At 44.4% G+C, this 21,650-nt stretch overlaps 1 protein-coding gene across 1 annotated transcript in view; it reads left to right on the top strand.

The window, feature by feature from the left end:
* Positions 1-2,581: 2,581 nt before the first annotated feature.
* The window catches only part of LOC104073872 (tolloid-like protein 2), a gene marked incomplete at its 5' end in the record, with an annotated part of 29,626 nt that continues 10,557 nt past the window's right edge, over positions 2,582-21,650 (top strand). Inside the window, 6 exon segments of the mRNA XM_009573803.1 lie at positions 2,582-2,706; positions 8,421-8,536; positions 10,244-10,346; positions 13,477-13,593; positions 17,226-17,371; positions 18,329-18,524. Of these exon segments, the coding sequence (XP_009572098.1) occupies positions 2,582-2,706; positions 8,421-8,536; positions 10,244-10,346; positions 13,477-13,593; positions 17,226-17,371; positions 18,329-18,524 (803 nt within the window).

The raw sequence follows: 21,650 nt of genomic DNA on the forward strand, positions 1-21,650 counted from the left end.
GCCGCCAACTGGATTGAACTCCGTTGACTCCTCTGCAGATGGGGATATAAATACAGAGTTGGGACAAAATGTAGCTACCTGCAGCTGAACACCTGCTTCTTTGAGTGGTATTTAAAGCACCTGTATCTGTTGCCTTCAGATGGGTTGGTGAATATTCAGCATTTCTCAAGATCAGTTGATAATTTCATAATGTTTATGTAACACTACACATTCAGGGTACTGTGCAGGTGCTAATGACTCTTGAGAGCATCAAACTCTGTCGTTCTTAGCTAGTAGCAATGGTGAGTTGTTGTGCTTGACTTACCACTGCATTGGGCAGCTAATGCATGCTGTGCCTGGACAGCAGGAGAATGGGGCATCCAGTGGGATTCCTGGGTTCTTTTCCTACCTCTGGGAGGAGAGGTTCGGTATCTCACTCAAGAACAGTTCTGGTGTTAGAGTGCCTGAAATGCTCTGTTTAATGATGTCTGCTTGTTGTTTATTAGTTTGTGAGCCAAAGTATCGGTGCTCTTAGAGATGCTCACTAAACGTGCAACTTAACATCATAAGTGTTGTTAAGCAGATGGGATTTGGGTGGACAGCATGGGGCTGCTAGGACCTGTGTGGCTTAGGCCAGAAAGACTCTCAGTTCCTTTGATTGTAAAATGAGAGGAACTATGCTTACTGCCTTAATTAATTTGGAGTCATGTTCAGCAATGCATGTCAAAGAAGCACAAAGTTCAGTTGGTGGAAAAAGCAAAACCAGAAATCTTACTGGCCCCACCAAGGGTACAGCCTTCTGGAAGAAAATGTGTTTGGCAGGTAATAAGGGATCACAACATAATTTGAAGCTGTAGGTTGGTTGTGTTGTGTGAGCAATGCCCTAGGTGCATGCTACGTGCTGGAGTCTGGGGGCTGTGAGTACACAATCGTGAGGGCTGGAATGGGAAAAAGAATCAAAAGTTTGCATGTGCAAGAGGTGGTTTCTCTACTAAACTTCGTCATTCTTCCCTGGTTGAGCCTGAAGATCTGCAGAAAGCATTTCACTGGCCACAGAAGTATATCCCTGCCAAATGCCGAGTTCTTCTGTGAACTCCTGAGGAGGCTTAAAAACTTACTGTGAGCAAACTGACCTGTTTCTCTGTTCATGGTGTTTCTGGAATTGGAGGATTTATTTTTGATACATAAACTTAAATAAATTCAGCCCGAGGCATGCAGCTGGCATGCAGAATGCCAGCCTGAATTTGTCAATCAAAGTTTGATGGGCTCACCTCAGAGCTTGTAAGCACTGATTTTATTGCTGATCAGGAATTTTCCTACCGCTGAAAAAAACCCAACATCCCCCATGCAAGATTTGATTCTCGTTTTTAAAACAGATTAAATTCCTTCCCCTCTATTTCTTCCTTTAGTTTGAATATTTACAGAAGAATTTCCCCCCCTGAAATGTGTTTAATAGAATGATATTTTCTGTTCAATAATATTGGCTGCAGTTCTGCACAGCTGTGATCCAAATACTCTGCTTGCAGTATTTATTTAAAATTAAAACAAATACAAAAAAACCCTCTCAAACTCCTTCCCAAGGCTCTTACGCAGCTGAGCAGCCCAATGAACAGAATTACTTCTGTACGTAGAGCTTAACCCATACTTGAAGACTCTTGTATCAGGACTAGGCAGCACTAAAATTATTGCTTCTGCCCTGATTTCCCATCGGACTCTATGGACAGTTGTATCCTGTCCTTCAGAAACAGAAGTCTGAGCTGATGCTGAATTTGCAAGCTCACTGTTAGCCTTGGCACCTCCGAGCCTGTTAGGCATTCAGGGGTGCAGTGAAATGGTTCCTGTGGACTGGACAGCCAGGCTGTGAGAGCTTGGACTATACCAACTTGGAGTTCAGGTTTCTGATTCCTCCCTCCCACTTTAGCCCTGCAGTCCTAATACTGCCTTGGGGTCTCTCTTGCGTACAAGCTCTTGCTTGGATGCACGGACTTTGCATTTTGATGGAAGTGAGGCCTGAGCTTAAATCCATTACTGGACCGAGATCAGAAGTGCAGTAGAGAGCTCCTGGGTATGAAGTACCACATGGAAGAAATAGTAGTGAGGAAAAAAAGGTGGAGACAAGTGGAGTTATTAGCTTGGAAACTCTTGCGGAACAAAGGTAGGCACTTGATCTATTTCTCTTGTCTGTGGCAACCACAGTCACTGCCAGCCCAACCCCATCTGCTGCTGAACAAACTCCCCTTCCCTCTGCTCCTTTGGCTTAAGTGTCCGGTCTGTGCTCCTGCTGAGCCAGATATGCCATGAACTTTCTGCAAGAATATTTCATTGTCTTTCCTGATTTATGGCAAGGAATGTGTCCACTCAAACAGAGGCAGCAGCAATCTTGATATATCAAAAGAGGAATTTACTGGCTTGGCAGACTTGCCTGTACATTTGGAAGCTATCTGCTATAGCAGGAAGGCCACCTCAAGACATGCAGTTATCACAATCTGCATTACTCTTGCTTGTTAACATGGGATATATGGTCAAGGGGATGGTGTGGGAGGCCTGCCAGGATGGCTTTCTGTGCATCGTGTCACTTTCCACTCTCTGTTCTTCCCTTTAGAGGGGTTTTCCTCGACACCATCCTTCCCCGTCGTGATGATAACGGGGTCCGGCCAACTATTGGTCAGCGTATTCGCCTGAGTCAGGGAGACATCGCTCAGGCAAGGAAGTTGTACAAATGCCCAGGTAAATATGGCTTGTGGAGATGTCTCCAGCTTTATTGTAGACATATGGTTTATCTGGAAGGCACTGGAGTTAAAGAGCACCTTAACAATCCCTTTGATGAAAGAGACTCAGGAAATGTAAACCATCAAATGCTTCAGGCTGGAGCTGAGAATTGAACTTGCCTAACATGTGTCTCTTATTAGTACTTTGCCAGTATTCCGCTCTGCTTTAGGGCTTCAGGTTAGTCCAGTGTAGGCTCTGTTCATAAAAAATGAAATCGATGTACAAGACCATGGACAGAGTGGGGACTCGGAGTTAGCAAAGTGGAAGAGGGATATCTGGTAGACTGGGGTCTCTACACACCAACCATCAAACTTCTTGAGTTATTTATATAGTTGTTGTCCCAGAGATGAGCCTTAAGGAAACTGTAAGTGTATCCCTGTGATTATGGTGTGTTGCACTGAGGCTTGGGAGATAACATTGAAGAAAGCTCAAAGGTGCTGATTTGTGAAACAAGCGGGTGCTGGAAGTGCTTTGGGCTGTTCAGGGCAGGGCTGTATCCCTCTTTCTGCTGCCAAAGGATTGATAGACTGGGAACAACTTTGATAGGGAACCCATCTACGTATGTGTGACATACTAAAGACCAATAGTCTGGGTCCTGTTTTATGTGGGGTCTGAAGAGGTTGGCAAAAAGAGCATTGGAGTCACAGATATGACTGGGAGACTAAATTTACCCATCAGAACAAAAGAATCCTTTTGAAGTGGAGATGTTAGTGAAAGATTATGCAACAGTTTTAGCTGAATAGGTTAATAGAGAAAACCAAATTTCAGAGAAGCAATCTGCTGGACTTAAGGACAGGTTGAATGTGAGGATGTAAAGAGAGGCTTCAGGCAAAGATGGCACCCAGTCTGGTGCCTGTAGCATGGACTGCTGCGACAGGGAGATAGCATGGGAGGTGTGATGCTCGGAGGTAGAAAATTTAACAAGCTCTGTTGAATTTGCAGGTAATGAAACATCCATGAGAAGATACTGGAGAATGAGAGAGTTGCCCTAATTTTGCAGAATGACTCTGTAACATTTGTAATAATGCAGGCAGGAAAAAAAGGACTTCTGCAAGCATGGCCCAGGGGTTTATCTAAGTGGATTGGTCTGGCCAGCATATTGGTCCAGTTGAGAGTGGCTTTGACTGATCATAAACCTAATATGATCATAAATGATTAATCCTCTTGGAATAAGCGTATCACAGAGAGAGGGGAGAAGGTGGGGAGGAGGAATATGTTCTACCAGTATACAGTCACATCTTAAGTGAGTGGCGAGCTAGCACTGCTCTGTGAAACATGCATGAGGCCATGGAAAATAGTTGATAACTGCTGTGCAAATCCGCTGCTTCTCTGTATCCAGCTACAGGTCAGAGAGTATGGGTTCATAAGGGTCTAAAATAAATTCTGAGGACTTCAGGGTCTGTGATGTTTGCGGACCACTGCTTAGCTTATAGTGAGTGATATAACTTTTTTAAGTGTACTAGTTGTAATTAACTACTTCTTTTCCTTTTTACCACTTGTAATTTTCTCTAATTCACTTTTGCTTGAACAAGATGTAGGTCTTGAAAAATTATCTCATGGATTAGTTTAGGGATTGGTTCTAGTTTAGGGATTGGTTCGTTTGAATACTAAAAAAAAAAAAAAAAAATTAGGGATATCTTGCACCGCGTTTTTTGATTGAGTCAGACTTAATCCAAGGAGGCTTTTCATTCCCATAGCTGGAAGCGTCGACTACAGATTCAGATTTCTCGAGGCAAGCTGAAAAGCTACTTTGGCCTGAGGTTAAAGTCAAACTAAGAGCTACAAAGCAACTTTCTTTAAAATGAGGACCCTTCTGAATCTCAAGTTTTCCACTTGCAAAGTAGAACTTTTCTAGGGTGGGTTTTTTTTTTCCCCACAAAACTTTAGCAGAGGTTATTGCAGTTCAGAACATATTTGGCAGCAGAGTGATTAGAGCTTTAAGCCTACTAAACAAATTTCCTTCAAATATCTATTGTTTTGGTTTGGTTTTCTTTTTTTCTTTGCATCAAAATTTATACGTGGGTTGCATGTGAAGAGAAGGGGTGCAGTGTATTTAATGAAATTAACAGTTTCAGCTGCTATTTGAATCTGTAGCTTGAAAAGTTCTCTCTGCAAAATGCAAAGCACAGGAGTTAAAAACCAAAGGACTTCAGTTGTATCTTCAAGCAAGTTCTGAATGAGACTTTAGGTTGAGGACAGCTTTGTTCAGTAGTCAAGCTGAGGATTTTTACGTAAAATACAACAACATAATCCAGAAGTTGAATGGCAGATAGTTTATCTTTTAGAAAGAGAGTCTGCATCTAAGAATGCCTGAGAAAATCCCCCCAAAAAAGAGCTAGCATGGTGGAGGATGAGTTGCAAGCATGCACTTGTACAAGCCAGAACGACTGCTGTGTCTATTGTAAGAAACAGGGCTCTCCAACTCATTAGACTGGAGCTCTTGTGGCTGCTACAGTTAGGGCTGGCTTAGCTTTTCCATTCTAAAACCCTGCTGTTTTAAATTGCTCTTAATTCCCCAAAGCTTATACCTGCTGGGTTAAAGTTAGTGCCAAGCCAGGTAAAATCAAATGAAATTTGCTGAAGGAATTTCTGGAAGGCAAGATGTGTTCTGCTACATAGTAGTAAATGCTAGATTTTATATGGCTGCAAGGTTGAGGATTTGATGAGTATAGTCACTACAAAAGAGTTTAAAACAGCAAGTCCTGCTGTCTTGTGCTGTGCTAAAAGAAACAGGCCTGTGTGGCTGTGCTAACTGTGCAGGAATGGTTAAATTATAAACTGTGAATGGTCCTGCATTGTATCATCCCATCCAATTCTCTGTGCGTTTTCAAAAAGATGTAATGTACCAGTAACCAGCTGGTGAGCAGTAAGTGCCTGTCACTCAACTACTTCATTTAGAAATAACTTCTGAAGCATTCACCTTTTCTACTTTGTGTTTCGCCTCTTCTCCTTTCTAGCTGCTTACATGTGCAACAGCCTCTTCACCATGGGTGAAAACTACCTCAGCTCAGTTTCTTGGATCCCAGAAGTACCAAACACTAGTCTTATTGGACCTGTTGGCTTCTTTGCTACTAAGTGGAGTACAGTTGTATTGCTTTTTGGTGTGCTCTGCAAGAGATTGTGCTCTACGCACAAATATGCATTGCTCATTATTATTGTGCTTCCCCCTGCACGTGCAAGCAATGGCTCTCCTCTGCGCTGAAAGGCCAGCCTCTCCCAGTGTGTCTGGAGAGTTTCCTCTACAAGGTTTGGATAGTTAGCTAGGTCTCCTTTCATGCCATGTTAGCAGAGTAGTGTTTGGTAGTAGATACGTTAGTACCTGTTCCATAATTACACAGTCTTGCCAGGAACTGTGTAATTACACTTAGGAGATTTAAGTCTGGGCTGTCGGAAACCTTCGCTGTGGTTCAGCTGAGGGTGGTAATCCTCTTTGTTCTGTGTCTTTATGATCATATGTAACGTGTTCCCAGTGATTTAAAGCTCTCTTTATCATTTCATATTTGTTTAAATAGATTTTTGAGCAGAGAAAAAGAACATTTCTTTATCTTGGTGAGTTATGGATTGGAATCCCCTCTTTACTGGGACACCTTGTCAGATGTTGGCATTCCTAGAGCCATCCTATGGTGGTGGCCACTCCAGACCATGGATTGACCAGTGGTGATGCCAGAGGATCAGCTGAAGAATGGCTTGCTGTCCTCAGAATAAGTATGGCTGGGACTCAGCTTCTTTGAGATGTTTATCTGCTGGGGCAGCGTGCATTTCCTGGTTGAGGGTCCTAGGAGCATCCTGGGAGCTGGAATTATCCTAACAGGTTCTGACACAAATAACAAGGCAAGGCGTCTTTGCAAGAGGTAGAAAGGAAGAAAGGTGTTTATTCTGCAAGTAGAAGTCCAGATTTCTTCTCCAGTTCATGCAGGTGATCAGCTTTTACAAGCATCTCTCTCTGCCCACCTGAAGAATACAGACAGCATCACCTGCCAAACATTTTGGGAGAGGTGGGAGGATATTAGCTATTTCTGCAGAATTGAAACTAAAACTTGCTGTGCAATGCTCTTTTGTAGTTGCATAATGGTAGGGGGCGTTCTCAGGGCTCAAAACTGCTTGAGAAGGAAGGAGCAATGTAGAGGTTTTGACCTTTCATTTATTTTCTTCATTCCTCTGGGGCAGATGTGTGCATTTACCTGCTGGTTTTGCTCAGTGGCGCTTTTTTCCAGTAGTTTAAAATTCCTCTGGCTTTCCTGACAGGAATCACTTTGCCGGATCCCATGCTGACCTGTGCCTTGAAATACATGCAACTTTTTCCTAGGAGTGACTCCACCTTCCAGAGCACCCCTATGAGCTGTTTGGTTGGGCAAAACCCCTTTCTATGTCCCCGCCTATTGTTCATCTAGTCTGATCTGCCAAGCTGTGGATCAAACAACTTCAGGGAAATTAAGAAATTCTGGCCTAGGTGACTCCCTCTCCTCTTTTTGAAGATATTAAACTTTTTGAATAGGACCAGTCTCTTTTCGCCTCCAACTTCTGACCCACCCATCTAAATGTAACCATGGCTGAAAAATTAGTGAGTGTGTGATAGCATCAGGCAGAGGAACATCCCTTGGCATTTCCATGAGAAGGGGAGCTAGATGTTCGGCCTTGTCAGATCTTTCAAAGCACTGCTGCTTGATGAGGGATTTTTGGGAGCTGCCTTACCGTCGCTGAGGAAACCAAGTTGCAGGTCAAGGGCAGCTTTGTAACATCCGTGGGTTGTGAAATTAGAAGAAACAACTGGAAAGCAGGCAAGTCAAGGTCCCTGCTCCTTGGCATGGGTATCTGCATGTGTCTAGTGTGCACTCTGAAGGAAATGGGAGCTTTAATATTTGTGATCCTCCAACCTAGCCAGTCAGCTGCTCTGCAGATGTAGATGGTCACTCCTTGTTCCAGCTCAGTCCTCCTGGCTCAGAGAGCAGGAACTACAGTAGTTGCAGCTTTCCCAGATGTTGGAAGCTGCGGTTCCCTAAAGGAGTGTATGCGTGTGCATATTACTTGCTTCCCAGAAGTCGCTCTGGGATCTACATTTCATCAACTGCAGCAGGCCACAGAAACGGGAGGGTGGAGAGCAGAGCGAGCTGCAGTGCTCATGTTTTATCCTGCACAGTGTGACAGCAGGGTAGGTGCTGGACAGCTGAAGCCTGAGGGCAGTGGGGCTTGCCCTGCTTTTGTTAGGATGTTTTAGCTCAAAAAAAAAAGACACTTAACAATGGTAACTAAGGAGAACTTCATTGAGCAGCTTGTAATGAAGGGAAAACAGATTTACTAACAGTCTTGGGGTTGCGAGGTGGGTTGGGGTTAATATTTTGCATTTGATTAGTGGAGCGATATTCCTCAGTAGGGTTGAAACCTAAAAGTGCTGGCCTGTGGAAGGAAGATGAAGGAAGAAAGGTGCCTTTTTAAAACCTGTTTTCCCTGTGTCCTTGCACTGATCATCTTCTATCCTGGGAATTCTGACAAATTTCACATCCCCTCTTTGGCAAGGTCGCAGGTGGTCAATGACCTTTGGCCAGTACCATGAATGAACATCCTTAGAGTACCAGCCACCAACCTGCACACAGCAGCCACGTGCAAATGTTTTGATAGACCTTGGTATCTTTCAGAGGGTCACTCCTTCTTGTTTTTTTTCCCCTCTCTTGCAGCTTGTGGAGAGACCTTGCAGGACTCAACAGGGAATTTCTCAGCCCCTGGCTTTCCAAATGGCTACCCCTCCTATTCCCACTGTGTCTGGAGGATCTCGGTGACCCCAGGGGAGAAGGTAGGGGTCAGCACCAGCCTGAGGTGTACTCTTGTGTTTGGTTTTGCCTGTGATGACAGTGTTAGCAGCTGCCAAAAGATTGTGCTGTAGATCTCTGCGTGCTCGGAGTGCAGGGATGGAGCCTGAAAAGGTTTCTGAGCACCATCACTGTCCTTCCAGAGTTGGGGTCAGGAATATACGGTCCTGAGGAGAGAAAAGGTAACCCTGGAGCAGAACCCCCTCACAGGTCTGGACTGTGTGTTCATCTCTGATCCTTCCTCTTGATTCGAGACTAAACCCTACCTGGACAGTCTCCTGCCACCCGCTAGCTCTGGCTGAGCTGGGAGCTGGGGGAATCGCCTTTCAAAGCCAGGTGCCAGTTAGATGAGTTAGATAAAATGTGCCAGCAAGCTGGGGTCCCCAAGGGAGCTGAGGAGCTGTGAGTGACATCAGCGGCCTGCCCCTGTCACGCAGGCATAATGTCCCTGTCAGGGGACTCTCGCTTCCCCGCCTTGAAATGCCGAGCCCCGCTGCGCATCAGTCAGCCACCCTGTCCACTTTCTTCCCAGCTCCTTTTGTTTTATTGATCTTCCTGTGGAAATGAAATCTTTCCTTAATCCACTAACACCAGCCCTTCAGGCCTTTCATGCCGTACCAGGCTGCAAGAATGCGCAGCCTGGCTTGGGAGCTCCTCGGCAGAGCAGCTTTGCTGAGGACCACCCTCAAGACTCACTTAAGACTCGAACTCAGGAACCGGACTCGAACAAAGAAGAGCAGAGCTTGCTTGTTTTGCAGCAGCCGTTTTGCTCTGGGATCCGGTTCTGTCCCCTGCAAGCCCCGTCCCATGCAGTGCTAAGCGCCCGCCATTAGCTGCAGGGAGAGCTTCGCCCAGAGGCAGAGGTGCCAAGAATCATCCAGGTTTTGAAACTATGGCACTGGGAGTTTTGCGGTGTAAATCTTGCTGTGAATTCTCCTTTTGTCTCTCAGCCTCTACAGAAGGGTTGTATCTATATCTATTTTAATGTAATTACATTAATCTAATGACGTTAATCTAATGATGTTAATCTAATGACGTTTCTGTGGCAGGCTATAGATGTAAATTAATACATAGGTCAAATCTTGCAAGGACAAAAATGCCACAAGTACACCCCATCAGTGACTTCCACAGCCCAGAGCAAGGCCTGTAATTCTTGTTACAGAAGGATAAAATTTTAATGCTAAGCTCTGATCATTAAAGTCACTGAACACACTTGCATCATGGTGATGGTGTGAGTGTCATTGTCAGAATGTGGAAACTTGTCAGCAAAACTAGCTATTTCTTACAAGCGTCGTTTATATAAGGGTATAGACCCCAAACACCTGTATTTTGGGGCAATGTGTTTCTCTATGATGTTCACATTAATCAAAACCAAAGATTCAATTTTTAATTTTAAAAAACCCGAATGGGGCTTTTTTTAAGTAGCATCTAAGTAACTGAGGAGCAGAGGCTATGAATTACAGAATGGATAGTAAAGTGCTGTCTGCTGTCATGTACTTTCATGGTTTCATTAAAATACCTTGAGAAGCCTTTTCTTTTTGAGGAAAGCTCAATCCAAGTAACTGTCCAACTGTCTTTTCCTGCATACTCACTTAGGCAGCGCTGTAGCAGAGGTGAAGCATGTAACCTGTAGGGTCATCTTTTTGAAGTAGCTCCCTTCCCAAAGAGAAGTGTGCACTCTCTCCTTTCAGATTATGTTAAACTTCACATCAATGGACCTGTTTAAAAGTCGCCTTTGCTGGTATGATTATGTGGAGGTGCGTGATGGCTACTGGAGGAAGGCTCCATTACTGGGTGAGCAGCTGTTTCATTTTAATTGCATTTCGTATGATGTTCTTGAAGCTTATTGGGGGGAAAAACCCAAACAGATACAGATAATTCCTTTACCTGGAAGGAGCCTATGTCCAGCCAGTGCACTGGCCATCCATTAATGTTTCCATCCACAGATGTCAGTGTGCTGTATTCACACCAAATGATCCATGCTCCAAGTCCTTTGGTAGCAAAGACTTTATTCCTTCCTATTCCAACTTGAGAACTGATGCAGAGAGGGAAGTGAGTTGGGGGCATGGCCGGGATTAAAAATGTGGTCTCTGGAGTTTTATTATCACTTTTTCCTAAGACCTCAGTGGAACTGTCAGACAGTCAGAATGAAGCAGCCACACAGCTCCTGGTCCAAGCTCCTGGCATTATTTCTCAAGTATTTGTGTTTACAATACACAGTAGTCTGTACTTTGGTCGTCTGTACTTCTAGCAGGGAACTTGCTAGACCATGCGTAGGATGTCAGACTGTGCAAGGGTTCTACTCTGCTCCTGCTCCCAAATATCTCAAGGAAGCACAGCTCCTCTGTGTCCTCCCTATTCCTCTGCCTCCTGCTATCGTAACTGCAAATCTGCTGTCACCCTGAGTGGGAGTCAGGAGTCCCACCTGCTTTGCCACAGGCTCTGATCCTGTCTCCATCCTCTAACCTCTGTGTCCTGACATGTAAAATGCTGCACTGCAAACAGCCCCTTCTGCCCGAAAGGAAAGAAGCAATCAGGTTGTGTAGCATCACCAGCTGTGTTAGACGTCCTGTGCCCTGTGCTGCAGCACGGGTCTGGGCTGGTCAGCATGGGGTCAGTGGGTTTAGGGAGGTCTGGGTGCTCGCCTTGGCCCCACTGGACATCCCAGCCCTGGTACCAGACAGTGTGCTGAGGCTGGAGCCGTGCTGCTCTCCAGAGGTTTCTGTGGGCCTGCCTTTCAGTGCAGAGTTGGCAGCCGGTTTTACTGCTTCCTGCCTGTTTTGGGGTTGGCAGCATTTATTGCTGTTTTCTGTTGCACATGCGTCAGGTAACATTGCTCCAGCAGCTGCAGCTTAGCTCCTCGTTATTTATTTTTTCTGCTGAGTAATTTAAAGGTATTTCAGAAGCCAAGCACCTCCCCGTCCCGCTAGTGCAGGTGGACTTCTGAGTGTTTCCATCTGGAAGGAGACACTGCATGAGTGGCCACGGCTCCCGCAAGGGGCTGAGCCCATGAAATTAGCTCGGAAGAGGCAGACAGACGGCAATTCAGCAGGGGGCGGGGAGGGGGATTAGTGTGAATTGTGAAAGCACGGGCTTCTTGCGGAGAGAAAAAAAATACATGTGTGCTGCATATTTTCCCAGGGAAGTGTGTGAAAACCCAGCCTTTAAATGGTGTATAACTTTTTATGAATGGGCCCTTTATCACACTCTGAGGAGTTTGCTCATTCTTGTTCCTCATCTGCGTTTCCTCTCCTCGACACCCTTGTTAAACTCCCAGACTCAATCCAGGAGGCAGTTGCTCAGTGACCCTAGAGGAAGGAGCTTTGCAGCCCTGATGCTGTTTGTTAGCGTCCCCTTTGGGAGTGGAGGTGGGAGATGCTATTGGTACACTGCAGGGCTGTCACACTGCCCCGACAGCACTGGGCAGCTTTGGGGCACAGGGGCTCAGGATTGAATAGTCGAATAAAGCTAGGGTCTGCGCTAATATTTGGATGGGGAACTCCGCAAGGGGAAAACGCTGGTGGTGAAACTGCCAGTGAAGAGAAAGGATGTTGACAGCTCACCTTCCATGCAGCCTCGTTTGCACTGACTGGCCTGTCACAGAGGCATAGCTCTTGCATCCTTGAAGGTCATAGCCCGAGGCTGCCCAAGTGGTGAAGGTGGGGCAGACAGAGCCAAAAGTGGCAGTAGCTGACTGTGGGCAGCTGCCTAAGCAGGGGGCCCCTAGGCTTTTAATGCACAGGATTCATGCCAACTACTCTACCTCCCATACACAGGAAAAGCAACAGCCTTCTCTGCCTGCCAGTCAACAGGCCTTATCCAGGGTAGGGAACTACCAATGAAGCCTGCTAATGGGAACTAAGGTGCTGTCTTGCAGGTAAGGCATTAGCCAGGTTTGTGCCCAGTGGAGGTTGTTCAAAGAAGCCTTTGCCTTGGTGTTGCAAGGCCAGGATCCCCTATCACTGCTGTCCTGACTGAATTCAACCTGAGGAACTACTTTCTGCTGCTGTCACATTCCCACTGGGGATTCAGTTGCACAGGGTACCAAGGCCATGCTGAATTCAGTATATAGCCTTGCTGGTGTCAGCTGAAGTGAAAAACCACATTTGCACTGTGTGTTCTCAGTGCATACTTGGTGCTTGCTCTCCTTCCATGAGGAGCTTCTGGCTGGAGCAGGTAGAGGAGCACCAAGTTAGGGTTGTTGAGGTTTGGGCTGCTCTGGCAATGCCATCTGCAGCTGTTCTGTTTCAGGATTCTCCCTTGCTGGCAGGATTCGGGTATTTACCAGTGCTGGTGCATGCCAGAGAGCTCAGAGCTGGGTGAACCATGGAGCAACAAGGCTCTTGGTCACAAAGCTCTTGAAAGAGATTGAATGACTGAAGAGGCTTAACTCTTAAATCTACCTCTTTACCAGGGGAGTGAGAGCAGAGGACGAGGTAAGAGGTGTTTTCTCATCACCATGGCCACATCCTGCCCTCAGTTTGACTTGGACGCTTTGCTCTTGGGTGCAAAGAAGCGAAGGCATTTCCGAGGCCTAGCAGGTGGAAAGGATGTTCCCTAATGTCACATCTCTAGAAGGACAGGGCGTGGTTCCCCACCCTTGCAGCTCATTTGCCCAATCAGGTGATAAAAACAAGAGCCCGTTTAAATTTACCAGGGCAACAGAGGCTGTGTCTGTGACTACTGGATTCCGCTCCCAGCTGAAGAAAACCTTTATTAATTCAATAATTTAAGAGAATATGAATTAGTGGGGGAAAAAGAACAGAAACTCATTCAAAAGTACAAGTGGTGAGCGTGAAAGGGTGTTTTACACAAGCACAGCTCCTTTAACCACAGACTCTTTGCTTCCTGGAGCCACAGGTGCCTGCTACGCTGTGCTGCCTGTCAGTCAGGAGATCTTGATCGTCTCTTTCCTGCCTTCCAGGTAGATTTTGTGGCGACAAGATCCCTGAACCGGTAATCTCCACGGACAGCAGACTGTGGATCGAGTTCCGGAGCAGCAGTAACATCCTGGGCAAAGGCTTCTTTGTGGTCTATGAAGGTACAGCCTTTAGCTAGAAGTCTGTCGCATCGCACGGAGCAGCCAGGGCAGCATGCAGGGATTTATGGGATCAGTAGGAGTTCATTGTATGGCTAGACACAGCCCACGCTCTTGTTTTTATGGGAATTGGCAGATTTTGTGGGCTGTTTCAGCAGACAAGGCATGGATCTTCAAGTAGATCATCATTACATTTTTTGGGGGACAACAGGATGGCAGCACTGAGCAATAGTTTCCATTTATAGGCCAGGTTCTGTTTGCCCTAACCAGCCCCTGCAAGCAGCAGTGCTGCATGTAGTGGAAGTTCCTTCCAGTAATTTAACAGGCAAAGTTCTGTTTTGGATCATACATTCTATACCACTTAATGCAACTTATTTTGGTTTGGTTTTTTTTTTGCTCAAATGCAAAGATTGTTCTTTGGTTTCTCCCGTGTATGTTTTACTTACAGAAGATCAGAAATTAGCATGTCAGATCTTCTGCAGGTCAGGTACTTTGGAAACTTGCATGGCACTGGGATGCTGAAACTACTTCAGAGGAGGAGCAATGCTACCAGAGTCACTAACAAATCAGTAACATCCCTTCTCCATATATGCTTATTTTTCACAATAATGACTCTAAAATGCATTAAAAGCCTTCATCGTTCTCTGGGCAACAGGCGTTTTCTTAGAAGTACCAGTGTTGTCAACAGTATTGAGGTTGACTGTGTTGGTACTGATGTTGCATCATCATCTTTCTGCAGCCACAAGAATAAGCGTGACACTGGAAACCCAGTGCCCAAATGTTCAATATACTCATATTGTCATTGGAATAATGACACTAACAGAGGGAAGTGAAGAAAACATGGGACTGTTGGGGAAGTGCCAATAATGTATATGAGGATTTCACAATAGTGTGGGGCTAACAAATCTGTTTCACAGGAGAAATACCTGGTTTCTGCAGGAATTGTTGCCCCAGAGACAGAGGTAGCTTGCCTGATTTTTTTTTTTTTTACGTCTCTCCTGAGAAGCAGCTATTGCCTGGACCATGTGGTTTGTAACATCCCTTTTACGGTAGTTGGTTGGAATTAGAAGTGATCAAACTAGTGTGTCTCTAATAGACTGTTTTATTTTGGCTTATTGCTTTGGTGGGCTAATCAGCTTAATTCTTACAGTGGGTTATTGCCCAGTGATATCTGCTCCAACTTGAAAAGAAAAAGAAAAAAAAGCAAGGTGAGGAATGTTTTTTGGGAAGCAACTTCTCTGTTCTTCATCATGTGTATTAATATGGCATCATGCTTCATATTGCTAAACGATATTGAAAGAAAATTTTTTTTTACATTGGCTACATACCGAAGTCAGTTTGCAAAACTTTCTTTTCTCTTGATAATTTTCCTTATTTCCTGTTGATTAATAAATGACCCCTAAAGGTTCAGTAAACATGACCAATACTTGCTTCACTTGACTTTTGAGGAGAGCAAATGAAAGTGGAATGTGCATCTAGTGGTCAAACTTTGTATCCATCTGACTGTTCGTATTTTCCTGCCTCTTCAAGGCTCTGGCTTTTTATGTAACCCTTTCCTGCAAGAAATTTCCTTTTGGGAAGGTAGGAAATCTATTGCTAAGCTTGCTAAGAGCAAGCACAGAGTATTACTGGTGGAAGCCAGCTTGTACCGCAGAAACAGTGATGACCCATTGCATAGCTCTTTTCTTAGCTCAGCCTCCTCTTGTCAGAGCAGCAGGTAGTGAGATTATCTGCATCTATCTCCATAATTTATTTGCTGAAATGGGAGAGTTGCCAAAAATCTTCCTTAGTTCCTATTTCCCTCTGATGCAAGCTCTGGTAGTGGCTTGTTTCTTTCCTCCGTTGTCAGGTAGTTTGCTCAGCTGTTTTGTGACTTCTGTGTCTAGGCAATAAGGATAATTTTTATTTCCAGGAGCCCGTAAATGTTTAATTTTCTATCAGTTTTTGTCCAAAAGCTCTCTGTGTTGCTGTTAGTTCCTTTTTTTTCTTTTGAACTCTTCCCCTCACGTACTAAAAAACCAAAGTGGGTTTTACCACTGCTTCTCTGTCCTCTGCTTTAGTGAGAGTGCATTTAGTCGCTCGTGCATCTGAAGTTTGCTGGGAGCTCTGTGGGTGAGGACTGATTTTTAGATTTGGATTCCTCCAGGTCTTGGCCCTAAAGTTTTCAGTAGGTGGGAGGAAAGAGGCAGAGCATATAGCCACATGGTGGGAGAATTACTTGATACTAAATGACAGTTAACGTAGTGAAAGTGTCCTCATAGTTCAGTCATATTGTTCTTTTTCTTTCATGAGATTCAAGATGGGAAGATGCTGATAGTTTTGCCCTATAGCACTGCTGGCAGCCCCAAATTTGTCATTGTTATTGCCTTCTCAGGCTCTATCAGCAGATGTTCTTTCCATTTTGCAGTAAAGCTCTTCCAGTATACTTAGCTGCTCAACTGAATTTCAGTGTGAACTACTGCAGAGGATAGATTGCTGGCTGACAGTTTTATGACTGTTAAAAAAAATGGTCAGTTCTCTGCTCTTGTAGTCCTCTTTCTGTTAGGTGGGGGAGACAGTTCTCTAAAGGGTCCCTCAGAGGTTCTCTCTAGCACCATTTGTAGCTCTGAATATATGAACTCAAACTACAATCTAAATTGTCCTCTGCAGCTGAATTTTGAGTGCAACTATTTGGTGGTGCCTTAGCACTGATTCTCTAAGAAAGAAGTTGGCACTGCACTAGTGAAACAGTGCTTTTAACTAGGTTGCAGTTAAACATTAGCAGCTTACAAGGCAAACCTAAGACAATGTTACCCTATACAAGCAATTTCCAGGACACTACAGGGAGACCCACATCTGAATTGCTAATGCAACGCGTTCTGGGGAGACCCCGAGTGTGAAGATGGTTGATGTCTGGCAGGTGTCATTGCAGTGCTATCTCTCTTGTGCTTGTTGTCAGTGCTTTTGTTTGCTTGACTTTAAACGCAGCCAAAACATTCATATGCCTTCTTTAGACGTGTGTGTCTTGCATCATGGGGTAACAAAGGTTTTAGCCTGTGATCTTACTTTCATTTGTTACAGAGTCTTGCAGACAATTATGCTGAACTGCTATTGTCTTTGAGGTCTCTGCTAGTTTTGTACTAAACTAGATTTTTCACTAAACTTTCTGTTCTTGGTCTTTAAACTTACTCATTCTTACATTTACCACAAACCTTAATTTTTCATGCACAGCAGTCAGCCTGACCGTCTCCTAGTGAACAGCTCAACTCGTGCTTGTTAATATTGCCATCGTGTGGCTGGATTAGATTTGCAACTGTTTTTTATTTGGGTTTTTTTGCCAGCTTTTCTTGGTCCTTAGTCCTGGTAGGAGGTTTTAAGCAGTTATGAAGGTGACCAGGAGTGTGAAACACACAAATCCATAAGAATTCTCTGTGCTAGTGAGTTCACCTTCTAAGGTGGTTGGCACAGCGAGACGGGAGATGCTGTCACTAAGACAAAATCTTAGGTTTGTAAAAACTTCCATGACTTGTGTGTGGCCTTTGTGGAACAGGTGGTATTAATACAGATTTGAATGAGGAAGAAGGCTATGTATAGAGCAGGCTTTACCTAAGGAAAAACCTGCAGTCTGGTGGTTTTGCTGTTTGTTTTTTATGAAGCTATTTGTGGTGGAGAAATTCACAAAGATGCTGGCCAGATCCAATCTCCCAATTACCCAGATGACTACAGACCTTCCAAAGAGTGCATCTGGAGGATCACAGTTTCTGAGGGCTTTCACATAGGAATCACATTCCAAGCCTTTGAGGTGAGAAATGTCATTGTGTATTATATTATGGATATTATTTTGCCTCTGTAGATCCTCTAAAATTAAGAAGGAGGGGATGTAAATAATAATTTTTAAAAAATTTTTTGAATACTTCAGAACATCATTTCTCCTCACCAGAAGTTTTCTCAGAGATTTTGAAGCCAAGTTTTAAATATGATGAGTTTTCAAAAACTGTTACTCTAGACAGAAAGAATTAGAAGGGGCACAGAATTGCTGATGATGTTAAGTAGGGACTTATGAGCCCTTAAATTTTCACTCTGGTCAAATGAAATTGTATGGTCACAATCCAGGCAAAAAACTGCTGTTGGTGTCACTGGGGCTTGGCAGATTGCAGGATGTTTGTGACTCTCCAAAGAAACATCATGTTCCCAGATGGCATTCAGGCTTTGAAAAGCTCAGAAAAGGTTTTCTCCTACTGGTAATAGGATGTCTTACACTCCTAGCTAGGTGCCCAATGATCTGTTTCTGACTACTGATGTATAAATCACAGACAGGAGTGGACAGGACCTGGGTTGGTGCATAAATCCCATCTATCCCATAGGCTCCTGTGGCTTGTGCACACTTACTGTGCTTGTCCTGGAAAGGGCTGACACCCCTACCTCCTAGTTGTGACCCCACAGCTATTCCTTGAACCTTTTTGTTTGTTCTGCTCTGTTCCTTACAGCTTCTCATGGAAAAGCAGCTTGTAGATAGTCAGGGACCAGATTTCACCTGAGGGTAGCCATGAAGTAGCAGTAGAACTAAGATGTGCCTGGGCTTGAATGCAATTTCAACTGCAGGAGAGTTCAGTGGCAGCCATGAGGCAGGTACCTGCTTGTGACCAGTTGTTTGGGATGCTCCTTTGGAAGCTGATCTCTGGCCAAAGTCTAACTGGTTAGCTAGCCTGACTTAGCACTCATACTAGTGAACTACAGGCATACCCTTTTCCCATTGCAGATTGAATGGCACGACACATGTTCTTATGACTACCTGGAGATCCGAGATGGCCTCACTGAATACAGCCCACTGATCGGTCACTTCTGTGGCTACGAGAAGCCAGAAGATATCAAATCCAGCTCAAATAAAGTATGGATGAAGTTTGCGTCTGATGCAACCATCAATAAAGCAGGCTTTGCAGCACATTTCTTTAAAGGTACGTGAGCTAGTACCTCTCAAGGTCAAAGTTGAGGACCATTCATCCCTTAACTTACTGCCATTCCAAAGTGATCAGTTACCATTGTATCTACTTGTAGTTAAGAGCTCTTAGGCAATATCAAGTTTATATACAAATTGCTTTAAGAATGTAGAGGAGTTTGATGCTGAGGCATGAACATCACCTCCCTGATTAAGACAGAAGGAAAGCCTACTGGGTCAGTACCAGCATAGACACTAACACTTTGTGTTGCACAGCTGGATGGAATGTGACCTCCATTTATCCATGCCAGGGGACATTGACATTTTCGAAGAAGGTACTGTACAAAGAGTGTTAAAAACAACTCTCTGCTTAAATTCTATTCCAAAAGAAACTTCTGGAGAGAGAGTAAATTTGATTGCAAGTAGAATGCCAGGGAAAATTTCAGAGTGCTTTAGGAGACAAATGTGTTCCTAAACTGAGATCCTCTTCAGGAAGATGCGAATGAAGGCTAAAATTCTTCTTAAGAGCTGAACCCAAGCCATGGTCCTTTACCAGCATCCTTTACTGCTTGGGATAATACCTGCAGAGCTGCTGTGAGGTAGATAGTCATGTTTCTCTTAGGTTCAGTGACAGTTGTGCAGAAGTAATAGCTGCAATGCCAATATTTGGATTGCGTAAGTCCTTTATTTATTTCTATTTTAACTTTTCTCTTGCATTAAGGGTGTCATGGTCTGTTTGGATCTCTCAAATTTACAGGACAATTTACAGGACTCTGTGAATTAAACTTCATTTCATGAGCTCATTAAGAAATACAACAAACAAACACGGCAGGACTCAATCCCTTTTGCTCAGACTAGTCTATCACGTGAATTCACTTACTCACCATTCAAGTCATAAGGTTTCATAACTTATAACCCATAATTCTTAATCTGTGCACTTATGTGCAAAAAAAAAAAAAAAGAATTAGTTAAATAAGTACGTTGTCCTGTAAATTTGAGAGATCCAAACGGACCATGACAAAAGGTGATTGCAAGATCACTGGCACATACTGTGATGTTTAATTCCAGTCCCTGAACAACTGTCACAGTGCCTAGACTTCCTTGTTTAAATTTCTCAGGTTCCATAAAGTCACAGAGAATACTTCCTCTTAAAGACATTTTGGCTTCTTTCAGGAGCTGATAGTGCAGGCTGACTCTGGCAGAGATGTCTTCCAGGGATTAGTACTACATGGAGACTTCTTGGCCTGCAGCAAGTCATTCTGTAGAATCTGAGGTTCTCCTGTGAGTTTGTAGGGGAAGAAAGTTACACAGCTGAACCTGGGATGCTTTCCTTGTGATACAGATAGTCAGAAATAAATCTATTTCTTTTTATGTAAAAAATGCATAAACACGCACTGCTAGTACAATTGCAGACACAGGTATTGTCTGTGGAGTTTTTGCTGGCAGACTAGATTTTGCAGTGTCTGCTCAGACTTCACGTTTGAACCAGAAACCATGTAGCTCATGGATGATTAGGGTGTTGTTAAGTCCATGCCAGTAAGTCCAGCTGAGGAGCAAAGTGTATTTGCTTGGACCAAGCACCACAGTAGCCATAGCTACACAATTTCTAGCCAGCTTGCATTGTGGGCAGAGCTGATGTCAGTCTGCAAAAGCTGGGTAGACGTAGCTGCAGGCTACATGTGGAGTTTCAAGCTGGGATCTGAAGTCTGCAGCCTTTACCTCCATATCCAGAGGGATTGTGACTACCAGCCTCTCCATGAACAAAGTAAAAGAACAAATTAGATGGCTCTGCAGGCACTCTTCAGACTGCCACCCATAGCTGATTGAGCAATAGGTCAGCTTTGCCTTAATGAATTATGAAAGGAATAGAGCTTCAATTACATGTCTTACAACACTGTAAGAAAATAAATCAGCTTAAAAAAAAAACAGAGTTAAGGATGGAATTGAAAGTTATGCTTTGTGAGAACTTACAGTGGTAACTTCTAACTTTTCAGAGAAAATAAACCTGCAAACAGCTCAGAGAGCGTAAGACAGCTCAGAGAGGGTAAGCCATTGGTCACATCCAAGAGACAGTGTCAGGAAGATATGAAGAGCAATTACCTCAGGTCCATCCCATCATGTATATCTCAAGGGAAAGCTCTAGGATTATTCTTTATTACTTACCTTCATTTTGGTAACAAACCGTTTGTATCACTGAAGCCTAGTTTGTATATGGTTGAAGTGTTAGTAGTGATGTGCTTGTCTTACACTCACATTGTTGTACCTTTCTTCTTCACGGCAAACATTAGAGGAAAGACGATACTTTGCAAAATATACCTGCCCATAGGCAGGACGTGTCCCTCCCGTGGTAAAGACTGATGACAGGGATTTTTGATGATCGTAGGAGTTGCAGCCTCTCTTTTCTCTCAAGCAAGTGATTTAACAGCCAGATTAGAAGCTATTAAACCTGTACCCAAGCATGGAGCAGCAAAGAAATACTCTACTTTCTTCATAATGAATCCACAAGCAGAAACCAGAAAATAAAATCTGTTTGGACTGGAACTGTTGCAGTGGAGGGTTCCTGTCTGTGGGAAGGCTTTGCAGGAAGACAATGTTCTCAACAGAAGAGAACAGAATATTTCAGTTGGAAGGGACCTACAGTGATCATCTTGTCAAGACTGTTCCTATTTGATCTCCATAGCAGTAACTGTTACGGGAGCATTATATTAGGCGTAGGTGTCAAGGTGGTGGCAGTGGGAGGCTGCAGGGGCTGCACTGTGCCAGACAGATGGTTCAAGCTGGCTCTGCAGTGGACCCACCGCCGGACACAGCTGAGCCCATCAGCTGAGCTGGTGGCGCCTCTGTGAAAACGTGTTTAAGAAAGGTCAAAAATGACGGGGAGAGAGAGGAGGAGGGAACAAAAAGTGCGAAACAGGAGAGGTAACGCCAAGGTCAGAGGAGGAGAAGGTGGAGGTGCTTCATGGCAGAGCAGATATTCCCTGCAGATAGTCCCTGTGGAGGACCCATGCTGGAGCAGAGGGGAAGTATGAGAAGGAAGGAGTGGCAGCGTCATGTACTGACTGTAGTTCCCCATCCCCTCCTGCCTTTGCATGCTCACGGCTTTGCTGAAGGGACTAAGTATAAGCTGCAGTGGTACAAGACAGGG

The sequence above is a fragment of the Fulmarus glacialis genome, unplaced genomic scaffold (genome assembly GCF_000690835.1).
Source record: "Fulmarus glacialis isolate BGI_N327 unplaced genomic scaffold, ASM69083v1 scaffold11573, whole genome shotgun sequence".
Lineage (NCBI taxonomy): Eukaryota > Metazoa > Chordata > Aves > Procellariiformes > Procellariidae > Fulmarus > Fulmarus glacialis.